Below are 26,617 nucleotides of genomic sequence, written 5' to 3' on the forward strand. Positions count from 1 at the left end.
CTTCCTTATCTGGTAAACGAATCTATGACAAAGGAGGTAAGAATATACACTGGAGTAATAACAATCACTAACAAGTGGTGTTGGGAAAATTGAACAGATACATGCAAAGAAAATGAAATGGAACCACTCCCTTACACCATAGACAAAAATAAACTAAAATGGGTTAAAAACTTAAATGTAATGCCTGAAAGTACTGTTTCCCTCTTGTTAAGAAAAGGGGTCCTGCAGAGTGGTCAGCACACATGTCTTCCTCCCATCTCTCCATCCCTATCCTGCTCCACTCACACTTCCAATCATCCAGTCTGTAGAGGGCTTCTTGGAAAGGATGGGGTCATAAACTATTCTCTGTATTCTTGTGGGCCTCAAATCATCAAATGTCCCTCTATGTCCCATCGCGTCAACATCCCCGAAGGCTCTTCCCTCAGGTTGATGAGCACAAGCAAACAAGCTCCAAAATAAATCCAGCTCCATTACCTACTACACAAGCTGTCACGTCTCTCAGAGACTAAGTTTCCCCTCAAACACGATGGTGATGTCACCCATCTCATGGTGCTCTTGTCAGCATAAAATAAAAGGTTGTAAGAGTGTTGCTAAGAAGTTGAACACAAGCAAATGCTGAATTAATGAGAACCCCAATCTGATGGCGTCTTTCGTGCAGTCTGTCCACATGTTCAAGCTCATCTTGATTCAGTCTCTCAAGCCGCCACCTCAGAGCCGCTCTCACAGCCTGGAGGAGTGCTTTGTACATGTTGCCTCTTCCCTGTCAATGCAGATTTACTAACACCAGGATCGGAGCCAAAATCAGGATCATTCTGAGCAAGCTGGAGGAAACTGCTCACCTTGCAGTCTTTCTTAGCAGCTTGTCGACTCATATTTTTACAAACATCGCCATAATCCCCATGTGACAACACTCTGAGGAGACCTGCTAGACTGTGTCTTCCATGATACCTCTGTTGGCACTCAGTAGGTCATGCGGATGATGTCCCCTTTTATAGTTTCTCCTCCCTGACTGCCACAGTCCTGCTCTTTTGGTTTCCCTGATGTTATGTAACTCTTGCTGCATAAACAATCAGACCAAAAACTGAACAGCTTACCCTAGAACTATATTATTATCCCTCAGGATTATTTGAAGTAACTGAGCTCAACTTGGCAGCTCTCCCTTGCAGCCTCCCATACTGTTGTGATGGATAGCATCTGGGCTGGACCTCTGCTGTCCCCTGGTTGTGGGCAGCTGGGCTCTTTCCATGCAGCCTCTCCTATGGCCTCTCCTGTGGCCATTTTGGGCTTCTTACAGCACAGCTGGCTAGGGACTCTAAGAGTGTGTGTCCAAATAGGTATGAAGTAGAAGCTACCAATCTGTAAAGGGCTCGACCTAGAAGCTGGAACAGCATCACTTCAGCATGAAATGAACACAGGGTCACAGAGCTTACCCAGACCCAAGGAGGGAACATGGACTCCACCTCTTAATGAGAAGAATGTCAAGGAATTTGTCACCATCCTTAATCCTTCACACTAGATGATCTCTCTTCCCACTCACCCTCAGATTCCTTTCTTGTTCTTACTGGCATTTGGGAATCCCTATTGGGTACCACTAGCTGAGGCCCATCTTTGTTCCCAAATCAAACCCACCCACCTTCTTTATAATCAACGATGCTATCTGTGGAATAGGGGGAGACCCTATTATTAAAACATATAGAAGTAGGGTTGAGGGAGGAGGGTGCGTTTTCTCTGGGTTTGCAGCTAGGCAGAGAAGTTTCAGCTGATGCGCTAGGAAAGCAGAGCCAGGAGGCTTTTGGGCAGATGGTAGTAGAATTGGGTTAAAGGCATTTTATCTGGTACCAGTGTACAAGAGGAATTAGAGAGGAGAAAAACTAGAGTCAGGGAGGTAAATATTAATAAAAGGAAATCTCTTACTGGGAATTTCATTATGTCTAACTCAAAATCTAGGGCCAGCAACCACATCATATAAAATCATGTCCTCTCTACATCTGATAGTATCAAATCTCTTGACAGGCTACCTCTTTCTGCATGTGCAAATGCAAAAAATCAGGGAGGGATTGTGTCCTTTCTAGAAGCAGAGATAACATAAGTTTCTGGAGGGCAGACACAGGCCTTTTATCATCAAATCTTTAGTCTTTAGAATATAAGAGGTCTCACAAAATGTCCATTGAGTGAATGAATGAAAATAAGAGTAAATATAAATAAATGGAAGCATAGCATGCTAGAGGATGTAGTATATCTTGAACCACAATCAAATGATAACAGGTAACTTTAGATTCCTGGTCATGTACCATTTTGTATGGGTGTTACCCACCAGTTGTACATTACTCACTATTTTTAAGCATCTCATCAAATCTATGTCTCCCTTTCACATGACATCTTTCTAAGTGCAGGCAATACAACACTGCAAAGAACAAAGCAGTTGAATTCTGCTTCATCCTGGACAACAAAAATGGGAAAAGTACTTACGTTCCACAAAGTAAGAGCTGGCATCAATCTTCCAGATGATCTGGCCACGATGAGAACCATTGACTCCACGGTTCTTATAGTCCAGAAAGTTTTCCGACAATACCTCATCTATATTCCCAAGAAAGAAAGAGAGTAGAGAAACAAATCAGCCAATAGCATATATATGGGAATAAAAGAGCAAAAATATTAATGCCATCTCCAGAACAATGGAGAAAAAAGCATCTGGAATCATAAAATCAGAGAACTCACAGGGAATCACAGAATCAGTATCCAGAGGTAACCTCTGGACAAACCCCTTTTTAATGTAGACATCTCTTCTCATTTCACAATACTCTTGGTAGATTATCATCTAGCTGGTTCTTGTACAACTACAAAAACAAAACTATAATTGCTTTTATGGTAGTTTATTTTACTTTTGAAAACTATTACATACATTAAATCTCAGTGTGGAAATCTTCCTCCTAGGTGGGAAAAAGATGGCAGTAGAGTATGTGAAAGTTTCACTCATCTCCTATCAGGTCTTAATTGGAAATATAACTAAATTATAGAATAATTAACCTGAATAACTAACTGAAGATTAGCTGAACGTAAGTCTATAACCAAGGGTTTGCAGGAGCCACCTCAAAACTGTTAGGAAGGATGGGACATTAAAAGGCCTGGACCTGCACCCACTTGTGGTGGCTGAGAACTTGGAAAAATATCTCAGCTGCAAAGGTCCTCCCTTACGAATGTGGTGTTTCAACCCTATGCCTGGCTCCCCAGCCTGGAGCACCATGGCAATAAATAAGTACCTAACAATAATAACCTTAAATGTAAATGGATTGAATGCTCCAATCAAAAGAATATGGTAGCTGAATAGATAAGAAAACATGACCCAATATATGTTGTTTACAATAGAGCCACTTCAGAACAAGACTCACACCTGATAAAAGTAAAGGGATGGAAAAAATTTTTCATGCAAATGGAAATGAAAAAAAAAAAAAGCAAGGGTAGCAATACTTAGATCTGACAAAATAGACTTCAATGCAAAGGCCATAACAAGAGACAAAGAAGGCCACTATATAATACTAAAGGGATTGATATAACAAGAGTATATAACGCTTAAAAATATAAGTACCCAATATAGGAGCACTTAAATATATAAAAAAGCTCTTGGAGGACTTTATGAGAGAGACTGACAGCAATACAGTCATAGTTGGGGACATTAACACTCAATAGACATCACTGGATACATCTTCCAGATGAAAAACCAATAAGAAAACATTGACTCTAAATGACACAGTACATCAAATGGATTGAATTGATATTTATAGAACATTTCACCCAAAAGATGCATAATATACAATATTTTCAAGTACACATGGAACATTCTCAAAAATAGACATGTTAGGATACAAAATTAGTCTCTACATGTTCAAGAAAATTAAAATCATATCAGACATCTTTTTAGCTCATAATGGCATGAAACTAGAAATCATCTACACTAAAAACACTCAAAATCTTTCAAACACTTGGAGGCTAAATAGCACATTAGTAAACAATGAATGGGTTACCAATAAGAACAAGGAAGAAATGAAAAACTTTCTGGGAACAAATAAAAATGAACACAAAACAACTCTAAATCTATGATTACAGCAAAAGCAGTCCTGAGAGGGAAGTTCATAGCATTACGGGCCTACCTCAAGAAACAAGAAAAATCTCTAATAAACTATCTAACCCTATAACTAAAAGAATTACAAGAGCAAGAGAAAAATCCCAGAGTATGTAGAAAGAAGGTTATAATAAATATCAGAGAAGAAATAAATGACATAGAGATTAAAAAAACCAACAACAATACAAAAGATCAATGAAACCAAGAGCTGGTTCTTTGAAAAGATAAACAGGAATGATGAACCTCTCCACAGATTTATCAATAGACAAAGAAAGAGAACACAAATAAATAACATCAGAAACAAAAGAGGTGAAGTAACAACTGATACCACAGAAATACAAAGGATTGTAAGAAAATATTACAAACAACAAATTGGACAACCTGGGCAAAATGGACAAATTCCTAGGAGCATACACTCTTCCAAAACCCAATCAGGAAGAATCAGAAAACCCGAATAGCCCTAACTTTTGTTTGGCTCAGTGGATAGTGTCGGCCTGCGGACTCAAGGATCCTGGGTTCGATTCCGGTCAGGGGCATGTACCTTGGATGCAGGCACATTCCCAGTGGGGTGTGTGCAGGAGGCAGCTGATTAATGCTTCTAACTCTCTATCCCTCTCTGTAAAAAAAATCAATAAAATATATATTAAAAAAAAAGAGAACCCAAATAGACCAATAACAACTAATAAAATTGAAGCAGTAATAAAAAAACTTCTGGCAGACATAAATTGTGGACTGGATGGCTTCATAGGGAAGTTTTACCAAATACTCAAAGAAGAACTAACACCAATCCTCCACAAGCTATCCAAAAAAACTCAAGAGGAGGGAAGACTTCCAAGCTCTTTTTATGAGGCCAGCATTATTCTAATTCCAAAACCAGATAAAGAGACTACAAAAAAAGAGAAAATTACATGCCAATATCCCTTGAAAATACATGGCAAGATCTTCAACAAAATATAAGCAAATAGGATCCAGCAATATGTTAGAAATTTTATTCACCAAGATCAAGTTGGATTTATCCCAGGGATGCAAAGGTGGTTTAATATTTGCAAATCGATTAATGTGATATATCACATAAACAAAATGAAAGATAAAAATCATATGATCATATCAATAGATGCAGAAAAAGCATTCAACTAAATCCAGTAGCCATTTTTGATAAAAAAAAATGTCAACAAGGCGGAAATAAAGAGATCATACCTCAATGTAATAAAGACCATAAATAAAAACCACAGCCAACATCATATTCAGTCTTCCCCCCTAGACTCCAGGCCTTCATCATGCTGGTTTTTTATTATTTCCCCCTTCTACTCACTTTGGCCTTTGTTGTTTCTCTTTTTCCAGTTCCTTTAGTGTACAGATAGATTGTTTACTTGAAGTTTTTTTTCTTAATTTGTTTCTTGAAGTAGGACCATAATGCTATAAATTTTCCTCTTAGGACTGCTTTTGCTGTGACTCATAGTTTTAGGGTGGTTCTAATTTTCATTTGTTTCAAGGTACATTTTTATTTATTTATTGATCTTGATATTTTTTGATTGGCACATATAAGTCAATTACATTAAAATTATTATTGATAAGTATTTATTTATTGCCATTTTCTTCTTTATAACTTTTTTCTCCTCCTCCTCCTCCTCCTCCTCCTCCTCCTCCTCCTCCTCCTCCTCCTCCTCCTCCTCCTCCTCCTCCTTCTTCTTCTTCTTCTTCTTCTTCTTCTTCTTCTTCTTCTTCTTCTTCTTCTTCCCTTCTGCCTTCTTGTCCTCATCCTTCTTCTTCTTCATTAATGAAATCTTTTAACATTTTGTCTTACTCCCACATCATAGATGCCATATTTTTTTGGGTGGTGTACTCCACTCCACATAAGCATCAGCCTGGGGGAAATTAATAGCCCTATCTTCTGGACTCCCTCTTGCCCTATTCTGTGGAGCTCCAAACCACTGTAATACTGGTTTTGTGGTAATAATCTCCTTTAGCTTTTTCTTGTCTGGGAAGCTTCTTATTTCTTTTTAAATTTTTAAATTTTAAGTGATAGCCTTGCTGGGGAGAGTAGATTTAGTTGTAGGCCCTTGCTTTTTAAACACTTCAAATATTTCATGCCAACCCTCTTGTCTAAATGTTTCTGTTAAGAAATGAGCTGGTAGTTTTATGGGATCTCCTGTATAGGTAACTAATTGCTTTTGTATTGCTGCTTGTATTGCTGCTTTTAAGACTCTCTGTCTTTAACCTTTGGCAATTTAATTATGATATGTCTTGGTGTAAGACTCTTTCCATTCAATTTGTTTAGAACTCTGTGCTTCCTGGGCTAGTGTGCAATTTTCCCTCACCAAGTTAGGAAAGTTTTCAGTCATTATTTCTTCAAGTAGGTCTTGATCCCTTGCACGCTCTCTCTCTTCTCCTCTGGTATCTCTATGATGTTGTTATGTAAATGCTATCCCAACAGTTCTTTAAATTATCCTCATTAAATTTTTTTTTTTTCCTTTTTACTGCTCTGATTCAGTGTTTTCTGCTACCTGTATTCCAAATTGCTGATTTGATCTTCTGCTTTATCCAACAAACTTTTTGTTCCTTCTGGTGTATTCTTCATTTCAGATATTATATTCTTCATTTCTGACTGGTTCTTTTTTATGGCTCCTATGTCCTTTTCATGCTGTTGTAGTTACATCTAATTTCCTTGAGTGATCTTATACTCTTTAAAAAAAACAACCTCTATCTGATAAATTGCTTGCTTTAATTTTATTTAGCTCTTTTTCTCTTGTTCTTTCACTTGAGGCATGTTTTGTTTTGTTTTGTTTTTTTGTCTCTTCATTTTGGCTGCCTTTTTGTGTTTGTTTCTATGGAGTAGGTAGATCTGCTCTGACTCTCAGTCTTGATAGTGTGTCATATGTAGTATGTGTCCTGTGGGACTGTGTGATTATGGGCTCTGGATCCAGAGCTGGGCAAAGGGGTAAGGAAGGGGACTGCAATAATGTCAACATTAAAAATAATTTTAACAAAAAAATAACTTCATAGTTAGCTATGTACAGCTACTGGGAAAAAGAACAAACTGTCAAATTAGGATGATGAGCTGTGTTTACTTTTGTCTCAGTAAAAATGTCACTTTAATGCCAGATCTAATTCATTCATGGAATTTCATGACAGGAAGGTACAGCTATAAAGAGTTGATTTAAAACTAAATTCAGACTAAAAACCTAATTGTCTAAAATTCTAAACAAGTAAGATTCATAATTCAAATAGGGATGGGTGGAAGGGGGACTACGGCAATACAGATGGTTGCAGGACAATCTCAATGGGGAAGCTAATGCTTAACTCTAGCTGACTAAAGCCACGTGGAGCTACAGACTCAGGCTGCCTATTTGAGGACTTTTGTGAAGGAAGGCTAAAATTTTAATTTTAATGGGAAATCTCTGCATTTTTAAGTGTAAATAACTAATAAAATTTAAAACAAAATGGACTACACAAAATATGCTTTACTGGCTATTATTTTACAATATTTGTTCTAGATCAATATTATCAGAACACTTTTAATCAGGAACTATTTTTAAAGCAAATTTAAATGTCACCTGTTTGGAAGTTCAGTTTAGTTAGTAACCACTATTTTATGTAAAAATATCAAAAATTATGTTTCTGAATCATTATAATATTGTGTGCATTGTAACTACACTAAGCAAACTGGTTGCAAAACCTTTAAGAGAACAAAAGAATAGTTCTCTGACACCTGGACAGATAAGAATCCCTATGTTTTATCATAAAAACAGCCTAGGTTATAAAATATTCAGAACAATCATTAGTTTCTCTGATATTTGGTGATTTTACATCTGTGTGTCTGAATGTGTAAACGCTTCATTGCAGAGACTGAGTGCAGAAGGCCTGCCCTCTGTTGAACTTGCTGACTCTAGTGGCCCCTTTCACTGTGTAGTGTAAATGCGTCAATCTTCACCACACCTGATTCTATCATGTAAGCTAGATGAAACATATTTTTCATGCAATGTTATTTCCATAATGTACAGTTTGTGGGGTTCATGTTCTCTAGCACTGCAAACCCCTGCAGCCATTTTCCTTTCAGCCATCCTTCTGCTCTTCTAGCTTCTGGTGTTCGTGTTTACTGTCTACAGGGAAAGCAGTATTACAAAGCAGAAAGAATATTGAAGGTGCAGGGAAAAAGAGGCTTCTGATTCCGTTGAAAACAAAAGTGAAATTAGCTCCACGGAGATGTGCAAGTAGTAACAACATTTGTGTTCAACCACTCTTTACCCTGCCATTTCATGATCTTCTTCTATGGAATAGGGATGGCAAACGGAGCTAGGGTGTGGTCTTCAGTGGGTTAGAATTTGGTGCGTAACACATTTGATTGTGAGTTGCGAGTGTTAATTAAATTATAGAGTTTATGGAAATATGAAAGCCTGCAGAGGAGTGAAATATGAACCATATGCTTGTTGAATGCCCAAACCCACATTCCTAAGATGTTACGTCTGCCGCACACTGTTAGCCAGCCTGGCCAATTGCTATTCTACTCACCGATGAGATACATGCCTATCCAGTCTCCAGCGTCCACTTCCTCCTTTATGTCCCAGTGGATCACTAGGTCCTGGGAGTGCCCTATGGAGTAGTAGGAGCTGCTGACCATGAGCGTGGAGCGGCTGTCAGAGGTGACCAGGTCAGTGTCGCTGGTGGAGCGGGGGATGGTGACGGTGCCGTGGGGGCCGGTCCTGAGGGCCATGCTGTGGAACTGGCTGGGGTTGTAGCTGTGGCGAAGGGGCTCCTTGCAGCGGCGCCTGTTCTGGTTGTTTCTAGATGGAGATGCCATGGCGGCCAGGCCTAAAAACCTGTTCTGGTACAGATTCTGTGGGGACAAGCAGACAATCAGCAGGGGCAGAAGATCCCGGCCACAAGGTCACTGTCTTCACAGGAAATGGAGGATAGTCTGGGAGGAAGGCGCTGCGAGTGAGCAGCCCCCTAGGAAGGTTTGAAACACAAGAGAATTTTTTCTACGGACAAACGCTGTGGCTCTGGGTCCATATAGAGAAGGCTGTGAGCTCATCAGGGGCTGTGCATTTCCAATGGGCCAGAGCCTCCTTCTCTCAGTTTCCGCCAACCTTCCTGGTAGTAGAAGGCCTGCGTATGTGCAGAATGGTCCTTAGGAGGTCCAATTAGGATACAAAATAAATCTCTACCAGTTCAAGAGGATTAAAATCATATCAAGCATTTTCTTACAGCACAATGGCATAAAACTAGAAATTAACTACACTAAAAACACTCAAAAACTTTCAAACATCACATAAACAGCAAAATATTAGAAATTTAGCAGGAGGCTAAATAGCATGTTATCAAACAATGAATGGACTACAATGATATCAAGAAAGAAATAAAAAAATTTCTGGAAACTAATGAAAATGAAGACCCAACAAACCAAAATCTAAGGGCACAACAAAAGCATTTCAGAGAGGTAAGTTCATAGTATTACAGGCCTGCCTCAAAAAGTAAGAAAAATCTCAAATAAATGATCAAACCCTGCCACTAAAATAATTAGGACAACAATAAAAAAAAAAAAAAAAAAAGCCCTGCATAAATAGAATGACAGAAATAGGAGAGATCAGAGTGGAAATAAATGACATAGAGACAAAACAAAAACCCTCACAAAAACACACAAAACACAACAATACAAAAGATCCATGAGCCCAGCTGGTGTGACTCAGTGGTTGAGTGTCAACCTATGAACCAGGAGGTCACAGTTTGATTCCCAGTCAGGGTACATGCCTGGGTTGCATACACTTGTCTCCACTGGGGGGTAAGCTGGAGGCAGAAATCTATGATTCTCTCTTATTACTGATGTTTCTATCTCTCCCTCTTCCTTTTTCTCTCTGAAATCAAAAGAAAGCATATTAAAAAATAAAATAAATAAATGTTTTAAATCCCTAGCAAGTTTGGTTGGCTTATATGATTGTGCTTTGTCTTGGTTTTCCACATCCTGCAATGAGAAGTTTGTCACTATCACTCTATCAGAGTTAGGCCTGAACCCTTTTCCTCTTGCTTAGGGCCATACCCTGCCCTGCTAGTATTATCATCCTTCCCCTGAAAGAGAATTCTTCTCAATTGCTTAGATGAACAATTCCCACAGCACACAAGAAATCATGAGTTAATAGATGATACATTAAAAACTTCTGTATAAATGCTGTATTTCTAAATCCCCTTGTCACATATTAAACACTTTGAGAGATCCTGCAGCAAAGCTATCAGATCTATTTCTGTAAAAATTTATTTGTGTGTGTGTGTGTGTGTGTGTGTGTGTTTTTAAGGAGAAACCACCATTTTTCCTACAGTAATCAGTTAAAGCTAACAGAATGAATAAATAATAAAAACAGTCAGCAAGAGGGACCTGGAGAGTAGTATGCTAAGCAAAATAAGCAGTCAGAGAAAGACAAGTATCATATGATCTTACTCATATGGGGCCCTAATGAACAAAATAAACTGATGAATTAAATAGATCCAGAGCATGAAACAGGCTGTGGAATCTCAGAGGGAAGGCAGAGATGGGTGGGTAGATGGGAAGAAATCAACCAAAAAACTTGTATGCATATATGCATAACCCATGGGCACGGACAATAGGGTTGTAAAAGCCTGGGGCAGGGAAGGGGGGAGCTGAAAGGGTCAATAGCAAGGGGGGGGGGAGGGACATATGCAATACTTTCAACAATAAAGATTTAATTAAAAAATAAATAAAAACAGTCAGCAAATACCTTTCTATTAATAATCACTGTTACATAAATTATTAATTTTTTGGTTAATCCCTCACACAAGAATATGTTCCCATTGATTTTTAGACAGAGTAGAAGGGAGAGGGAGAGAGAGAGAGAAACATCCATGTGAGAGAGATACATTGATTGGTTGCCTCCCTGTACCCAACAAGGGCTGGGGAACCTGCAACCAAGGTACATGCCCTTGACTGGAATTGAACCCAGGACTCTTCAGTCCACAGGCCAACACTCTATCCAATGAGCCAAGCTAGCTAGGACTTAATTTTTGTTTCCTGATTCATATATCCATTATATTAAAATGTTTAACTCTCAGGTTGAAATTAAGCATTAAGTAGCAGAAATGGAACCAAATTTGCAATACATTATCTATATATGTTGCTTTCCTTTTCCTGGGGGGAGAGAGGAAAGCCATATGCAAAGAAGGAAGATAAAAAAGGGAAGGCTCTGTTGTAGGAAATGCTGCTTTTAGAGCAGTAGCTTTTATTTAATCACTCCCTTGGTACACATTAGCCTAATGTATCACTTGTTAATTATTCCAGTATTTCACTGGGATATTATTAATCAGGAGAAAGGATGTTGGTGCTCATATTTTACTCTATTGCATTCTAATTTGGTTCAAACTAATTTTTCCTTTTTACGGTGCTCAGTAGACCTCTTAAGCCACACACATAGCTTTATGACCAACATACTAACTCTCCACATTTATTGTTTTGGGTAGTATGATAAAGCAAATAGCCAGTCATTATCCCTTTCCTTAAATACTCTCAAAATATTTATGATGGTCTACCATGGACCTAGAAGGTACAATAACTTGAAAAGAAATTTCCCATAGAAAAGAGTAAAAATGTACCTACTTAATAATAGGAAATGATTTGCAAGGTAATGAGAAGTACACTTTAAAATTTAAAAAGTGCATTAGAAAAGCTACGTGTTAACTTGTTTTATTTTTATACCTGTTCATATGAAATAACAAGGTCAGATTCTTGAAAGCAGATGGCATCAATTTTTATAATAAGGAAGAGAAATTTTCCTCTCTTAATTAACTATAATTCATAATTCAGTTCCCAAATAAGCATCCCTTCCTCAAGGACCCTCTTTATGTGTGCTAGAAGCTGCATTCTTTTCCTTCAGAATACTCATATCGGCTACAGCTTGAGTGACTTTTCTTCTTCACTAGATTGAAAGCCTGGAAATTGGGGTCTGGCTTTGCTCACCATTTCCCCCCTGCACCCAGCACAGCATCTGACCCAGTGTAGCCACCTCATAAGTATTTATAAGTGAGTAACATACATTAAATAATATATATTTGTTGATTAAATCTGTATGCAATGGAGCCTAGAGCTCTCAAAATAAGGTAATGTGGCACCTGAAACAGTACTTGACTTCTCAATTGGTTTTATTTCAAACTCTTTTGCTTAGAAGTAAATTAATAAGCAACCTGGATCACATTAGGCACACCTACTGAGGTTTCAGATGCTCTGATTCTTAAATAATATAGAGTTAGGGTACTCATTTTTAATTTATTATATTGATTAACCTGAACATTGTGCTTCCCCCTCTGGAATTATAGTATACTTTTTTATACATAAGTGCAATAAAAAAGGAATGGATTACTAGTGTAAGTGTACAGAGATGCAATTGGGCAGCTATACCACATACAACTTTTACCACCTGCTGCCTGAAGAAAATACCTATGCGATGTGCGTGCCCTATTTTAAACCAATCTTTGTATTGCACACAAAGCATCCTTCCTGTACCTGTGTTCCTTTCTAGAGTTGAGTCTGCAAAGGGACTAGAAACACATTTCTCTTTAAGTGAGAAAAAAAACCACAACAGTTTAAAAGACAGTCCAGACCTTTCATAAAAGCACTTACTTGGAAAGAACAGGACAGATTATGTATTCAAACAAGACACCTTCTAAAGAACGCAGCAGAAAGACGTTCGAAGCGAAGGTGCTTGTGGCGCTGGTCCTGCTGGGCATGGTCAATAGGAAGAGCAGACCCTCAGTCGCTGGTCCTCGGGGCTGCTGCGTCAGGGTGACGCGCACAACAATTATTGTGTTACCGCTTTTAGTTTGGAAGACTTAAGCAAGAACACCAAAATTACAAAACCATAGATTTCCTTTATTAGATAGGGCTTGGGCTCAAGGAGAAGGAACTGACCAGGCACACTCTGTATCAGCAGGGAGGTGTGCAGTCGTGAGCAGACAGGAGCTGAGTGGGTCCCCTTGAGGCCTGCTGTTTCTTTCTGGCTGATCTCGAATGACACACAGTCTCTCAGGCCTCTCTTTCCACATGAGAAGTTTCAAAGATCCCTCAACTTTTAATGCCCTACTCTTCCAAGCCCTGCCACCTAACACATGCTCTGAAAGACAACAACCTAAAGCCATGCTTTTGTCCCAATTTCTTCCCTTCCCTTCCCTCCAGCCACAAAAGGTAGTCAATTCTGGCAAAAGACCACATCTTACTTCTGCCTGCCTATCCCAGAAGCTTTTGATCAAATTCTGAAAGACCCAGAAGAAGAGTTGCTAAATTTCTTTGGAGAATGCCAGTAGTCGGCAAACTGCGGCTCGTGAGCTACAGGTGGCTCTTTGGCCCCTTGAGTGTGACTCTTCCACAAAATACTACGGCCTGGGCGAGTCTATTTTGAAGAAGAGGCATTAGAAGAAGTTTAAGTTTAAAAAATTGGCTCTCAAAAGAAATTGCAATCGTTGTCCTGTTGATATTTGGCTCTGTTGACTAATGAGTTTGCTGACCACTGTCAGCTAGACATACAGATGAGCTGCTCAGATGCCCTTTAAGGTGTGGTCATGGTTAGGGTGTCTTGAGTTAGGGGGCCTGGTCTGCTCCTACCTAGCACAGCTGTGTCTGAACAGGCACGTTTGCTCCTGGGGGCCAATTGTAGTGGAAGAAACTCTGTTGGGCTGCAAATCCTGGCAGAATTCTACTTCCTCCTTTTTTTTTTTTTTTTTTTTTTTTTTTTTTATAATCACAGGTGTTACTTTCCTCTAGTACAACCAGAACCTAAATGTGACAGACACAGAAATGCTAATCATTGTTAACACAGAAGTTCTAATGTTTGTTTATTTTTCCAAAACACAATCTTTGGCAGGCTTCAGGAAACCCACCTTTGAGCAACAAGATACTCCTCTTTGTAGCAGATCTTTTTTAGAGTATAGATTTCTCTTCAGTTCTCTTAGTCACAGACACTGTGGACAAAAAGGGGCCACACACTAAACCTGACAAGCTCAGGGGAGACTTGCATGGCACCCTTACAAACTCAGAGGCCTGGTGACCACATAGAATGATCTGACATGAAAACTTTCTAATTAAAAGCAGCTCAGGTGGGTGTTGCTTATTCCAGTGGTACCCAAGAACCCCACTCACACTCTCCGATAACACAAGAAATTGTGGTTATGCTCCTATTTTTCAAACTACATCCTTCGGGAACATTGGTTGTGATCTCAGTCCTCTCTGTCCCATTTATCAGGCAGAGATCACTCACATAAATTTTCAGGAATAGTTGGCAGTTAGATAAGATCAGAGCAAGGACCACAGGCCAGGAACAGGTCACCAGGGTGCTTAGCAATGGGCAAAACTGGGAAAACAAAAGCATCTTTCCTCCCTAGTATATCGATGGTCATGTGCTTTAGATCCCCTGGTCTTTCTTCCCAGAGATAACATCTAGGCCTCCGTTGTGTGTCAGCTCCAGGCTCTGAAAAGCAGCAAAAACAAATAGTCCCATGGCTGACCTCAGGTCCAGCTTCATTGAAGAATGACCCTCTGTCCTGTTGTAGACCAATTAATCGAGGAGACCATGACTCTGAGAGGACACACTGGAAAGCTGCTGAATATTCTGTTGAGATTCTCCCCTAGAACCTCTCCAAAAAGTTCTACCATTAAATGCCCTTAAAGGACCCAATGCTCTCCCTCCCAGGGTCTGTGAGAGGGTAGAACACCCACAGTTTCCCTTCTCCTCTTCTTCCCACCAGGCAGGTGAACTTTACCTTTTCTCCTAAGCTTCAAAGACCCTTCCCTTGGATCTATAACTTGTTTCTTGACCTCATTTCTTCTACCTCTGTGCCTTTTAAATAAATATTCCCTAATAGTTTGAGTCTTGGCTCTGAATTCTTTCCTAGCTAGACCTCAGGCCCCAAAGTTGCTGAACTGAGGTCCAGTCTGACCCCAGGGGTCTAACACCTGGTGCCATTCTTGCTGCTGCCAACAGAGGGAGAATATCCAGAAATGCAATGGCTTAGCAATGGGCGGGGTTGTATCTGAAGCCCACATGAACTGTGATTCTCTAGGACATGGGACTTTCTAAGGATACCAGTCCTAGAAAGAGGAGAGGAGGGGCATTCTCCTGGAATGTCCCAATGCACCCATCAAAGGAAATACTTCTCACTGTATTGTTAAAGTCAAAGAGAAAATTCAGGAGTCCCAGGAGAATGTAAACAGATGAGGGTGCTGTGTGTTGGGGGAAATGTCTTCTTAGCAATAATCAAGCTTTCACCAAATGGAGAGGACAACGAAGAGGAAGCAAGACTCTGCTGACAGCACAACAAAGTAAGAAAAGGGGCATTTAAAATTACTGAACCGTGATTGTTCTTGGTAATTTGGCAGCTAATGACTAAGTACTAATTTAATGCTTCTTGAATAAAACACATAAAGTGCTCATTCTCTAAGTTACTGTAAACTTGTCAATTAAGAAAGCGCTCATCTGGACGGGTTGGAAGCAGTGGCCTGTGGTATAAGAGAAGACCTGAGCTTGAAGATTGCTCATACCCTTCTGTGAGCTGGTGGATGCCAAGACCCTCACTGAACGTCTCCGGGCTCCCTTGTCCTCACTGCAGAGTTATCTCAGGCATTACTGGGTACACATGGGGGTGTGCTCAGTAAATCTGCAAAGTGCTATGCAGGTGTAAACTTTATTTATTTTTTAAACAAAAGCCTCATGTAAGGATTGGCTGAATGCATCTTCCCAGGGCAATACAAGGTCCCTGTGGATGGGGATTCCAGCTCAGACAGCTTGCCTCACTCCAACCCCTACTCCTTACACACCAGACACTTGGGAGCAGTGACTTAGCCCTCCATGGCTCAGTTCCCTCAGAGGTAAGGTAGGAACAATGGTCATACCCATGACTTCAGCTTGTGGTGAGTTAAAAAGGAACATGCAAAACATCCAATACAAATCATGATTTGTGGGGCAATCTTTAGAAGTTATAGAACTTGTGAAATATGGGAAGGAGTGGACTTGGAGGGATGTCTGAGAGAAGCTGGGAAAGCCCCTTCTGAGAGAGCCACCACCTGCAAGAGGCCCTCCTATTGAACTGGCAACCTCCCCTGGGGCCCGGCAGGAGAGATCGCTGCTCTTGTCCCCAGGTGTATTTCTGTGTGTCCATATTTACTGTAAGGTAATTAACCATAGGCCAGCAAAGCTCCCGGCTGGCATTTGGGGAGGACCATCAGAGTGGGCGTTTTTTCCAGGTATAAATACACTTTTCACAACTGTACATTCACATCACACAAGAGCAGTTGTCATGCAAAGAAACTTATCTTAAAATGGAGCACAGTTGAGTTTGGGGTTGATGAAGGTGATGGATCTCAAATGTCAGGACTGCACTTGAAAGAATCTCTGGGCTGGGTAACCACCCTAAGCTGTGGACTGAGGCACATTCCATTATGAGTGGAGTGGTTTTTATAATGGAATGACATGGATGGGTTCTTATAATCAGAAAAACACACTGACCTTCACACTACACAGGTGCAGCAGCATAATGACCCACCACGTGTATGCGCATCAATTCCTGGGGAAAATCCAATGAGGTTAACTCAGTGTGTGTCCCAAGTAAACAGAATCAGTGACATTACCCACATGAAGAACTTGGTGCCCCCACACCCCACCAAGACACCTGTCCTGGGAAACCAACATGTAAGAAGAAAAATTACATGAGGATGATACCTACTTTAATAAGTGGACAAAATGTAGCAAGCAACATATTTTGTGCCATTCATGAATAATTTTTTTAAATCCTCACCTGAGGACATGCTTAGAGAGAGAAAGGGGGGAGAAAGAGAGAGAGAGATAGATAGAGAGAGAAGAGAAACATCAATTAGTTGCCTTGCATACATGCCCCAACCAGGGATTGAACCCATAAACCAGGTATGTGCCTTGATCAGGAATCAAACTGGCAATCCTTTGGTATACCAACTGAGCCAGTCTGGCTGGGCATGAATAATACGATTCGGATTGTAAAATTTAACTTTAAGGAGTAAGAATCATGAGCCTACATTTTTCTTTTCTTTTCAGGAAACCAGGGAAAGTTCTGTGTTTGAGAAAACTAAAAAAATCCTCAGATATGCTCCACTCAAAAGACCTCTTCAACCACAATGAAACCGGGTCTATAGTTAAACTGCTGAAAATATCGATGACTCATCTTGATGTCTTTCTCACTTAGAAATGTACTCAGATGTATAAGACTAAAGACAGAGCACAATCCCCTTACATGTAGAGTCTAGCAGAGTATGACACCAAATGGCAATCATTGGTCACAGCCTTTTAGGACACAGAAACCTTGTCAAAATGTAGACCTTGAACAAAAAGATGCCAGGCACAAGAAAATTGTGGAAGGTATTTTATCAGGGTCCTCTTAATCCAAGAATCACTTTAGTTTATGAATCTTTATTCTGATTTTATCACTTCTGAAGTTAAAGTTGCTATAACAGTTGTCAATATGGTCTTATTCCAGAATAAAATAATATATGATGTAAGATTTTTCAAAACCCCAGTGAAACCTGAAGTTTTGTTGACAAATGAGTTCATGTGAGAAATGAATCAATCACAAGCTTGCACTCTGAGTACATAGATTAGGGTCCCATCCCTGGTGTGAGCAAATTTGAATGGGGTGGGAGAGAGAGAGAGAGAGAGAGAGAGAGAGAGAGAGAGAGAGAGAGGGAGAGAGAGAATTGGACCTCCATATACTCAGATTCTGCTCTGTGCCATCGCCATGCTGGGTGCTGCCTGGCTTCTCAGTGGTGAGGAAGCCTGGTGGTCCCTCCTTAAGGCCCCTTTCCCTGTCATGACCACTGGCCTCCAGCAGCACCCCAGGAGGCCCAGCTCTGCTCCATTTGCTGGAGGCCCTCAGATCTTCATATGCTCACACGAGGGACCTGTATTCCTGCCCATGACCTCAATTACTGATAGACCTCAAATATTGATAGCTCCCAATTTCTGTGACAGCTTCAAGCTCTCATCAGATGTCCAAAACTTAGCACTGAGAATCCTGGTGTAAATTGTTTTCTCACAGTTTTTTAGCTGTTTAACTGTTAAACATGATGCTGGCAATGAAGAAAGAGAGCGGAAGCAGTAGTGGAGACTATTAAAAAATGACTAGTGTTCAACAGGATCCAGCTTGAGGGGATCTAAGATGACAGTGCAGTCGGTGGAAGCTACACTCACTTCCTCCCAGGACCAAATGAAATTACAACTAAATTATAAAACAATCATCCTAAATAACCACCTGAAGGGAAGTCTTATAACCAAGGATTCACAGAAAATGCCACATTGAGACTCGTAAAAAAGGCAGAGAAGCAAAAAGTGCTGGCCTTGCTCCCCTGGGCAGTGGCTGCCATTCTGAGAGATATCTCACCTGTAGGGATTTTCCCCTGAGAAATGCAGGGGCTAAACCTCAAGCCAGGCTCCCCATCCCAGAGCACCAGAGCTAGGAAGAAGAGATCACATAATATCTGAGAAAAACAGTGGAGTTTCTGTCCCCCAGGGAGAGATGGAATCCACTAGAAATATAGGCAACTACTTAAAGGGCAAAAACACAAGATTTAGTCAGCAGCCACTCACTCTGGGCTCTGGCAGAGGGAAGGTACCACCCTCCCACCCCAAGCACAAATTTCGTGCACTGGGCCTCTAGTCCCCTATATAATGTCCTATTATGGGGAGATAGCATGATCTGGAAAAAAGAACAGAAAATGGCCTTTATAAAGCCAAAGGAAGCCTTACTGCAGGCACCTGCCCTGGGCATACCTAATGTTGAAAAACCTTTTCATCTCAATATCACAGAAAGGGAGGAGTTAGCAATAGGAGTCCTTACACAAGCTTTAGATCCAACCAAGAGATCTGTAGGATACCTATCTAAGCAGTTGGACTCAGTGGCAAGATGGCTGCATTGTTTAAGGCAGCTGTATTAATAGAAGCCCTAAAAATAATTCTAGGCCAGGAAATTATACTATATACCTCATATCAGATTAACTTTGACCTAAATCTCAAGGGACCTCATTGGCTAACAACTGCTTATTGAAATATCAGCTAATACTATTTAAAAAAAACCCACAAATAAAAATTAGACCCTATTCTACATTAGATCCAGCTACCTTAATGACAACCCAGATCTGGAAATGTCCCCTGGTTGCTGTGAAATAATAGAACAACATGTGCCACCTGAGAAGATCTTAAGAATGAACCTCATTTAAATCCTGATAACATATGGTTCTCGGATAGTAGCTATATGAGGGATGGAACCTGCTATGGAAAATATGAAATTGTTTCTCTTCACCAAACTATAGAAGCTAAAGCTGCAACACCTGGAACCTCAGCCCAATTGGCAGAACTGATTGCACTAACCAAGACTCTGGATTTGGGCAGGAACAAGATTTTAAACATATACACTGATTTTAAATAAGCCTTTTTGGTCTGACATGCTCACGCTGCTGTCTGGAAAGAAAGAGGGTTCTTAAGAGCTAAAAATAGCCCCATAAAATATGGAACACAAATTTTAAAACCACTCGAGGCTGTAAATCTCTCTAAAGAAACAGCAGTGGTCCATTGCAAAGCACACCAGAAAGGAAACACTGATAGGGCAACAGATTAGCAGGCCAGATTGCAAAGAATATAGCCCCAGACAAGGAAAATAAGCCCTCAACAGGGGCCTTAATGCCAACAATTATCATAAAAAGACTATCAACCCCGATATACTCAAGATGAAATAAATTGAGCCAAGCAGAAAGGCTGTAACAAAGTTAAAGGAAAACGGTACCACTTATACATCTTCCCAAAATTATTCAATGGAAAGCCCTTAAGGGATTACATGATACATGCCACTTTGGAAGGGATAAATTAATTCAGACATGCTCACAAATGTTTACAGAAAATGGACTAAATAAAACCATCCAGCTGTTCTGTCAGGGAGGCCACTTTTGCCACATAAACAACCCACAGCGGGGCTGTCTGGACAGCCCCCACCTCTTCTGGAACCGGTCCAAAGACAGGGCACATATCCGGGAGAGGATTGGCAAATAGATTTTACCCGAATGTGCATCCTCCCGCCTAGGGAATGAATATTTACTGAAAATCATAGACACCTTCACTGGATGGGTAGAGAGAGGCTTTTCCTACTCTAACACAGAGTCCCAGGAGGTTGTGAAAGTGCTACTTAGGGAAACAAATCAAGGCTTGGATTGCCATATTCCTTACAAAGCGACAATGGTCCATTATTGGCCTCCCACATAACCCAGGAGGTCAGCAAAGCTCTAGGCATAAAATGGCATATTTTCAGCCCCGAGGCCACAGTCTTCTGGAAAAATAGAAAGGGCCAATCAGAATCTAAAAGGAACAATAGCAAAGCTCTCAGGAAACTCATCAAAACTAGCTTGACTACTATGCATTGCCCTAATAAGAATTCTGAGTCTGGCCACATTATTAAAATTAAGTTCTTTTGAAACTTGATATGGAAGACCTTTCCTCTATTCATGTATCACTCTAGATGAGGAATCTCACAAAATAGAACACTTTGTAAATTCCCTGGCCAGTTTTCAGAAGGCCACACAAGAGCTTAGATGGAAGGAACCTCCTTCCACCACCACACTCCTATGAAGCAGGAACATCAGTCCTAATTAAAACTTGGAGGGATGGGTCTGCAGCATCCCAGTGAGCCCCCATTTGGAAAGGGCCATGTACTGCTGTGCTTTCTACTTCAACAGCCATCAAGGTACCAGGCGTTGCCAGTTGGATATGTCCAACACAGGTAAAGCCATACTCCAGCTCAGACAAGGGACAAACGATACCACTGTCCTTTAAAACCTGGACAACAGAGCTACTTGAATATTTAAAACTACTTTTCAAGAAGAGGATTACCTTCCAAGAAAAATCCTCAAAGGATAAGTAATAATTATAAAATTAAATATGAAAAGCAACACCCAGATAAGTTCAAGTCTCAAATTCTACTATTATTTGTAAATTTTACTATTATTTATAAATTCTCCTTTGGATTGACCTCTTATTCATTTTATGTCTGTCTCAAAATCCCCCGTTCCCCATGGAAAATGTGCCTAGAATTGCTTTTCCTTGGAGAACTAATTTCCTATATAACTTTTCTCCTCATTTGCTTATTTATTATTTAACTCAGCATGCCAGGCATCCCATTTTAGGTTTGTTTTAACATTTCCTATGACCACACATAAAATAAAACTTTACAATTTCTTTCTTACCCTCCCTTTCCTTTTCTATTATGTCCCAATAAATAACACCCAAACACATAACTCCCGTACAATTGCCAATATTACTACTGCTCAGGCTATACGCACACCTGACGGTTGGCTATTCTTAAACGCCAAACAAAAGGCTTCCGTCATCCTGACCACACTTTATGAATGGCCACCACTCCAGCATTGCTACACACGCATACCCATAATGCGTTTCAAACTCAAGCCCATTGGCTGTCACAGCTGCGATAAATAATTAGGTTTGACGGCTATACCAGAATCATCTTTCTAACTATCAACCACAACAAATAGGCCTCTGATCCATGGGCCCATTTTTACAGTCAGATCTTCTAAAACCCTCAAATTCCCTTTATGCATTCAGTGCTTTATCAGAAACTACTCAGCCTCATGTTTAGGAAATGGTACAAATAAGGGAGTGTGGGGGGGAGTCTCAAGAAGAACAACCATATGTATCTCACAGCACTGCTCAAGCTTACTCCGCACACAGGCTGGCTTCACTGACACTGTCAACCGCTTTGGTGCTGGTCCGGCAAAAACTACTTCTGTTTCTATCCATTAGCTGTCTTGTCCTTCCCCAAGACAACTGTGTCTCAAACATCTGAGTTCTGCATAAATCGCCTTGAAGGGCCCCATTACCCCCCCCCCCCCCCCCCCCGCCCCGAGGCATTCAACCTCACTAAAATCCCATGTGAGGCTCTCATACACAAATCCTCTCACTTTAATATTTAGGGAAGATTCAACCCTCTCCTGATTACAGATGCCCGGGAAAGCATCCCAAGGATTAAATCTGCCCCTAATTCTGGTCCCTTCAGGTGATATAGCAGCACAATTCTTTGGCTGAGGCTATCTCGGAGATTCTGAACTAAGCCGTCAAAAGTGACAGACAAAACCCAAACGCCACTTTCCTCCAGACAGAGTACTGGGCTGTACTTCCATGGGACTCAGGGCTACGTTATACATGTGGCAAGGAAAGTGTTTATCCCCTTGCCACCTCAATGACAGGATGACGCCCCTTGGGATATGGCTGACCATATATCTTCATTGCAAATGGATCTACCCCATGCAGCTCCCTCACACTGTTAATAAGGCAACCCACAGAAAGGCAGCCCTATTCATTGCCCTGCATGTATTCTTAAGCTTTAGCGCTGGGCTCTCTGGAACCTCAATAGGTAGCACAGCATATGACTCTCTAGGGCCTAGAGTCTAGGTCAATCAGCTAAAGAAACCTCCCCAATGTTTAAAGACATTGCCAACACTATAACTAAACTACAGCACATGTGTTCCCTCACAGCTGTGGTCCTCCAACACAGAAGGGCCTTGGATCTTTTTCACAACAGTCCTAGGGGAAACCTGCCTATTCCTCCAGGAGGAATGTTGATATTATATTGATATTAACCAATCCCTTCAGGTACAAGAGGATATCAGAAGCCTCATTGCACAGGCCATCGACCTAGAAGACAAATATAAACCCCCTTTTTGGTGGAGTCCCCTCACTTCCAATGAGTAACTGCCAAGGTATGGCAGGAGCGTTCTTAGGATAGCCATTTACATATGAAACCTGGAGTTTGCTGTATTTGTTTATTTTTCCCCTCAGAGAATCCTAGTGTCAGGTTAAATTTTACATGAAACTGGAATATATATAACAGAGAATCAGGGCACCTTTAGTGGTAGGTATGGGAGGTCTTTAGAGTTTATCCTTCTCCAGAACCTGAGATGAAGAGCCCAGAACAATAGGAGCTTACAGACACGGTTTGAAATGGGGCAAGGGCCTAGGAAATAGCCCAGGTAGAAGTGAGTCTAGTTGTTTGTGTCCAACGGCTCATCCAATTCATCCCGAGTTTAAGAAGCATCCATGTCACTGCACACATTGCTGTCTACAGAGCCTCTTCATGCCGCATCCAAAGACTGCTTATAACAAATGTGAGAAAATAAGAGTATGTCCCGACGCCAGGTATTCCCTTGAGACTCTTATAATGAGGGCAGACTTCTAATTGTCACATTGGTTCCCTATAGGGATCTGTGCCAATTAAGAGGATTCTGAGTTCTGGGGCAGTGGAAGAAGGTAGGAAGGGCTGAGCCCTAAGCCTCTCATGTCTTATTTAACTCAAACATAAGTATGTTTATAAAAGTGCATTGAAAATTAAATAATATATTATGTTAGAGTGCATATAACAATAGTTTAATTAGTACATACATATAATTTGATCCTGTTGGTATGTATGTGTTTGATGTCAGAGACAGGCATATGTGAAAGAATGGGTGAAAAAAAAAAATCCCAGACGTCTCTAAAGCGGAATGGTGAAAATACTAAGAATTATAGAGTATTTTGACTGATTTTAATATAAAGGACATGTTTTTTTTATGTGTGTCTGTAAAAATCTTGAATCTGCTTAAATATTCATTCATCAGAAGTTAAAGCTCATAAACACAAGTAACATTAATTTCAAAAACTCACATGAAATACCCAAAAAGCATTTTACTTTTGTTATCTACAAGTGCCATCATATGGAAAAGGATTTCCTGTTATGCAGGGGGACAGCATGCTGAAAAGATAAGAATGCCCAACCCTTGAGAGGATTCTGTATTGAATAATTTTAAGCCTGATCGTTTATCATTCACAGAAAATTCTTCAAAATTTCATGGTTGTAACTTTTTCTAGGCTATGAGCTGAAACTCCCTCCTTCTTCCTCTCATAAACTATTGCATTGAATTGTTTTTTGTGAGACTGTAATTTCCCACTAGGTGGTTTGCATGGAGTTTATAAGCATCCTATCTATGGAGCATGGCCAGCACTCAGGGGGTTTGCTAAAAACATGATGTCTAAACTTTCAAATGTTTACTCAATCTCTGAGCAAGACCTAAAGAAATACCAGACTTATGTGATTAAAAAGATATGTCTTGAAAACTGAATTTTTATGAAAATAACAGATCAGAACTTAAATGTGTGTGTGTGTGTGTGTGTGTGTGTGTGTGTGTTTGTGTCTGTTTAACTAGTGATTTTGAGCAGCTAAACACTTAGTGAAAATACATTTCCCATCACCCAGACTAGTTTTGGAACTCGCTATTTTAGAGACATAATCTTCATTCCATATCAAGAAAGCCAGACATTATTTTTTAATAAATTCACATACTTATTTTCTTTTAAAATTAAAATTTGAGGAAAAAAAAAGAATCAAATACAAAATACATGGGTTTTTCATTCTTACACTTGTCCATCTAGCCCACCATAGTATGTCAACTGTCAGCTTTTTATGAGCAGGTAATAACAAGACATAATGGTCTCACTTTCTCTAAGTTAAAAGATGCTAATTTAATTAATGTTCCCACTAGTTGCCTAACCTTTCCAATATTTTTCTTTCTTCACTGTGTTCCAAAAACAAACAAAAACACTTGTACTACACACGAGCTGCTCCAACCCTATTGTCAGCTGAACACATTACCTGATTTTCCTGGGACTTGTGTATTTGCTCTATTCCCACTGGCACCAGAATCAGCCGAGTGATTTTCATCTGCTTAATAAACTCTTCCTAACCTGCTCTTGCTCATCAACCCAGCTTCCAGGCCTGAATGGTCTGTAACTTAATATTTTCTCCTCCTCTTTGAGTAAATAACGTAAATTCCCTAAGTATTAACAAGGCCCTTTAAAATGCAGCCTCTGCTACCCGTCTAACTTTGTTTTCCAGCACTGATCCCTACATGTGCGTTCTCCCTTCAGGACCTTTTCCCAAGAAATTTCCAAGGAATCCATAAAAATTAATAAACAGAAACCTTATTTAAAACGGAGTTTGGAAGCTAGAAGAGAGAACTCTCATTAATGTGCCACTCAACACTGATGACTCCAAGAGGCAAGTATTGCAGGATAAAAATTATATGATCTTATCAATAGATGCAGAAAAAACATTTATTACAGTAATATTCAATAAAATAGATATAGAAGGAAAATACCTCAACATAAGAAAGGCCATATGTGACAAAGCCTCAGCCGATATCATACTCAATGGTGAAAATCCAAAAGACTTTCCTCTAAAATCAGGAACAAGACAAGGATGCCCACTCTCATCATTCCTATTCAATATCGTTCTAGAAATCCTAGCTAGAGCAATCAGGCAAGAGAAATAAATAAAAGGCATCCAAATTGGGAATGCAAATGACATGATTCTGTATACAGAAAACCCTAATGACTCCACCAAAAGACTTTTAGGAACAACAAACAAATATAGTAAAGTTGCAGGTCACAAAATCAATGCACAAAATCCACTGCTTTCATATATATTAACAATGAAACTTCAGAAAAAGAAATAATTTCTTTTGCAATAGTGACCAAAAAAGTAAAACACCTGTCTGAAATCAATTATTAATAGTAGTAAGCAGTGTTGGGAGCAGATGTGGCCCAGCTGTTGGGAGTGCTATTGGCACATGCCTTCATCCCCTTCAGGTCAGCCTCGGTGTCAGAGAGCTGCCTCATCCAAAGCCATGGCCTTCCGATGATGACACATGCCAAAAACAGAGATATAGAGGCCCAGCCATTTTGGTTGCATAGAGAACAACCCTAACAAGCATTTCAGCTCCAGAGGCATTCCCTACAAAACATCTCAAACAGCCAACTTCCATCTCAGAGTTCATTTCCAGGAGAACACAAACTGCCACATGATATAAAGTAGGTCTTCAATAATGGGGAACATTTGTTATGAATATGATTGATGTGCCTTTTGGAGATAACCTTTACATATTGCCCATATCACTAAATGCAAATTGGTTCTAAGATATAGTAAGTACTTAGTATGCATCTAGTACAGTGCTAGTTATAAAGATATAGAGTTTAGCCAAACAATGCTTGCTGTCAAGTAGGTAAGACTGAAAACTAAACACATACAATTAACCAAAAAACACCATTTTGGCAAGACTACTGTGGTCCCTTCTCAATCCATACTCTCCTGATATTCACATACTGATAACAGCATCACAAGGGCCATCAGTGGGGAAAGAACCCTGAAATCTGGAAGTGGAAGGTCACCATTCATTTTCTAACAACAATAACAAAAAAACCATAATCTGATTTTAAATTAAAGAAATTCGCTGTCTCTTGAAAAACTCTTTGCTTACCCTTCATACAAAAAGGTCTATGGGTAGGTGTCCACAAATTCTGGACTTCCAAGTCATAAAGAATGTAAAACTGAGTTTTAAATCTCTGCTTTTTAATTTCATTTTTATTGAATTTACTAGAGGCACGGTGCATGAAA

General features: G+C 40.0%; 1 protein-coding gene across 3 annotated transcripts in view; it reads right to left on the reverse strand.

Moving 5' to 3' along the window:
• Window positions 1-26,617, reverse strand: part of HECW1 (HECT, C2 and WW domain containing E3 ubiquitin protein ligase 1) — a 99,610-nt gene that overhangs the window by 56,601 nt on the left and 16,392 nt on the right. For 2 of the 3 annotated variants that reach the window (XM_084896922.1, XM_084896923.1), the window contains exons 2-3: window positions 8,630-8,954; window positions 2,470-2,577 (exon numbers count right to left, since the gene is read on the reverse strand). In XM_084896922.1, coding sequence (XP_084753048.1) covers window positions 2,470-2,577; window positions 8,630-8,954 — 433 coding nt within the window. Of the gene's footprint in view, window positions 1-2,469; window positions 2,578-8,629; window positions 8,955-16,614; window positions 16,673-26,617 lie in introns of all 3 variants that reach the window. The other variant, XM_084896921.1, reaches the window with a different exon arrangement.

This window comes from Pipistrellus hanaki, assembly GCF_964339955.1.
Source record: "Pipistrellus hanaki genome assembly, chromosome: 10".
Lineage (NCBI taxonomy): Eukaryota > Metazoa > Chordata > Mammalia > Chiroptera > Vespertilionidae > Pipistrellus > Pipistrellus hanaki.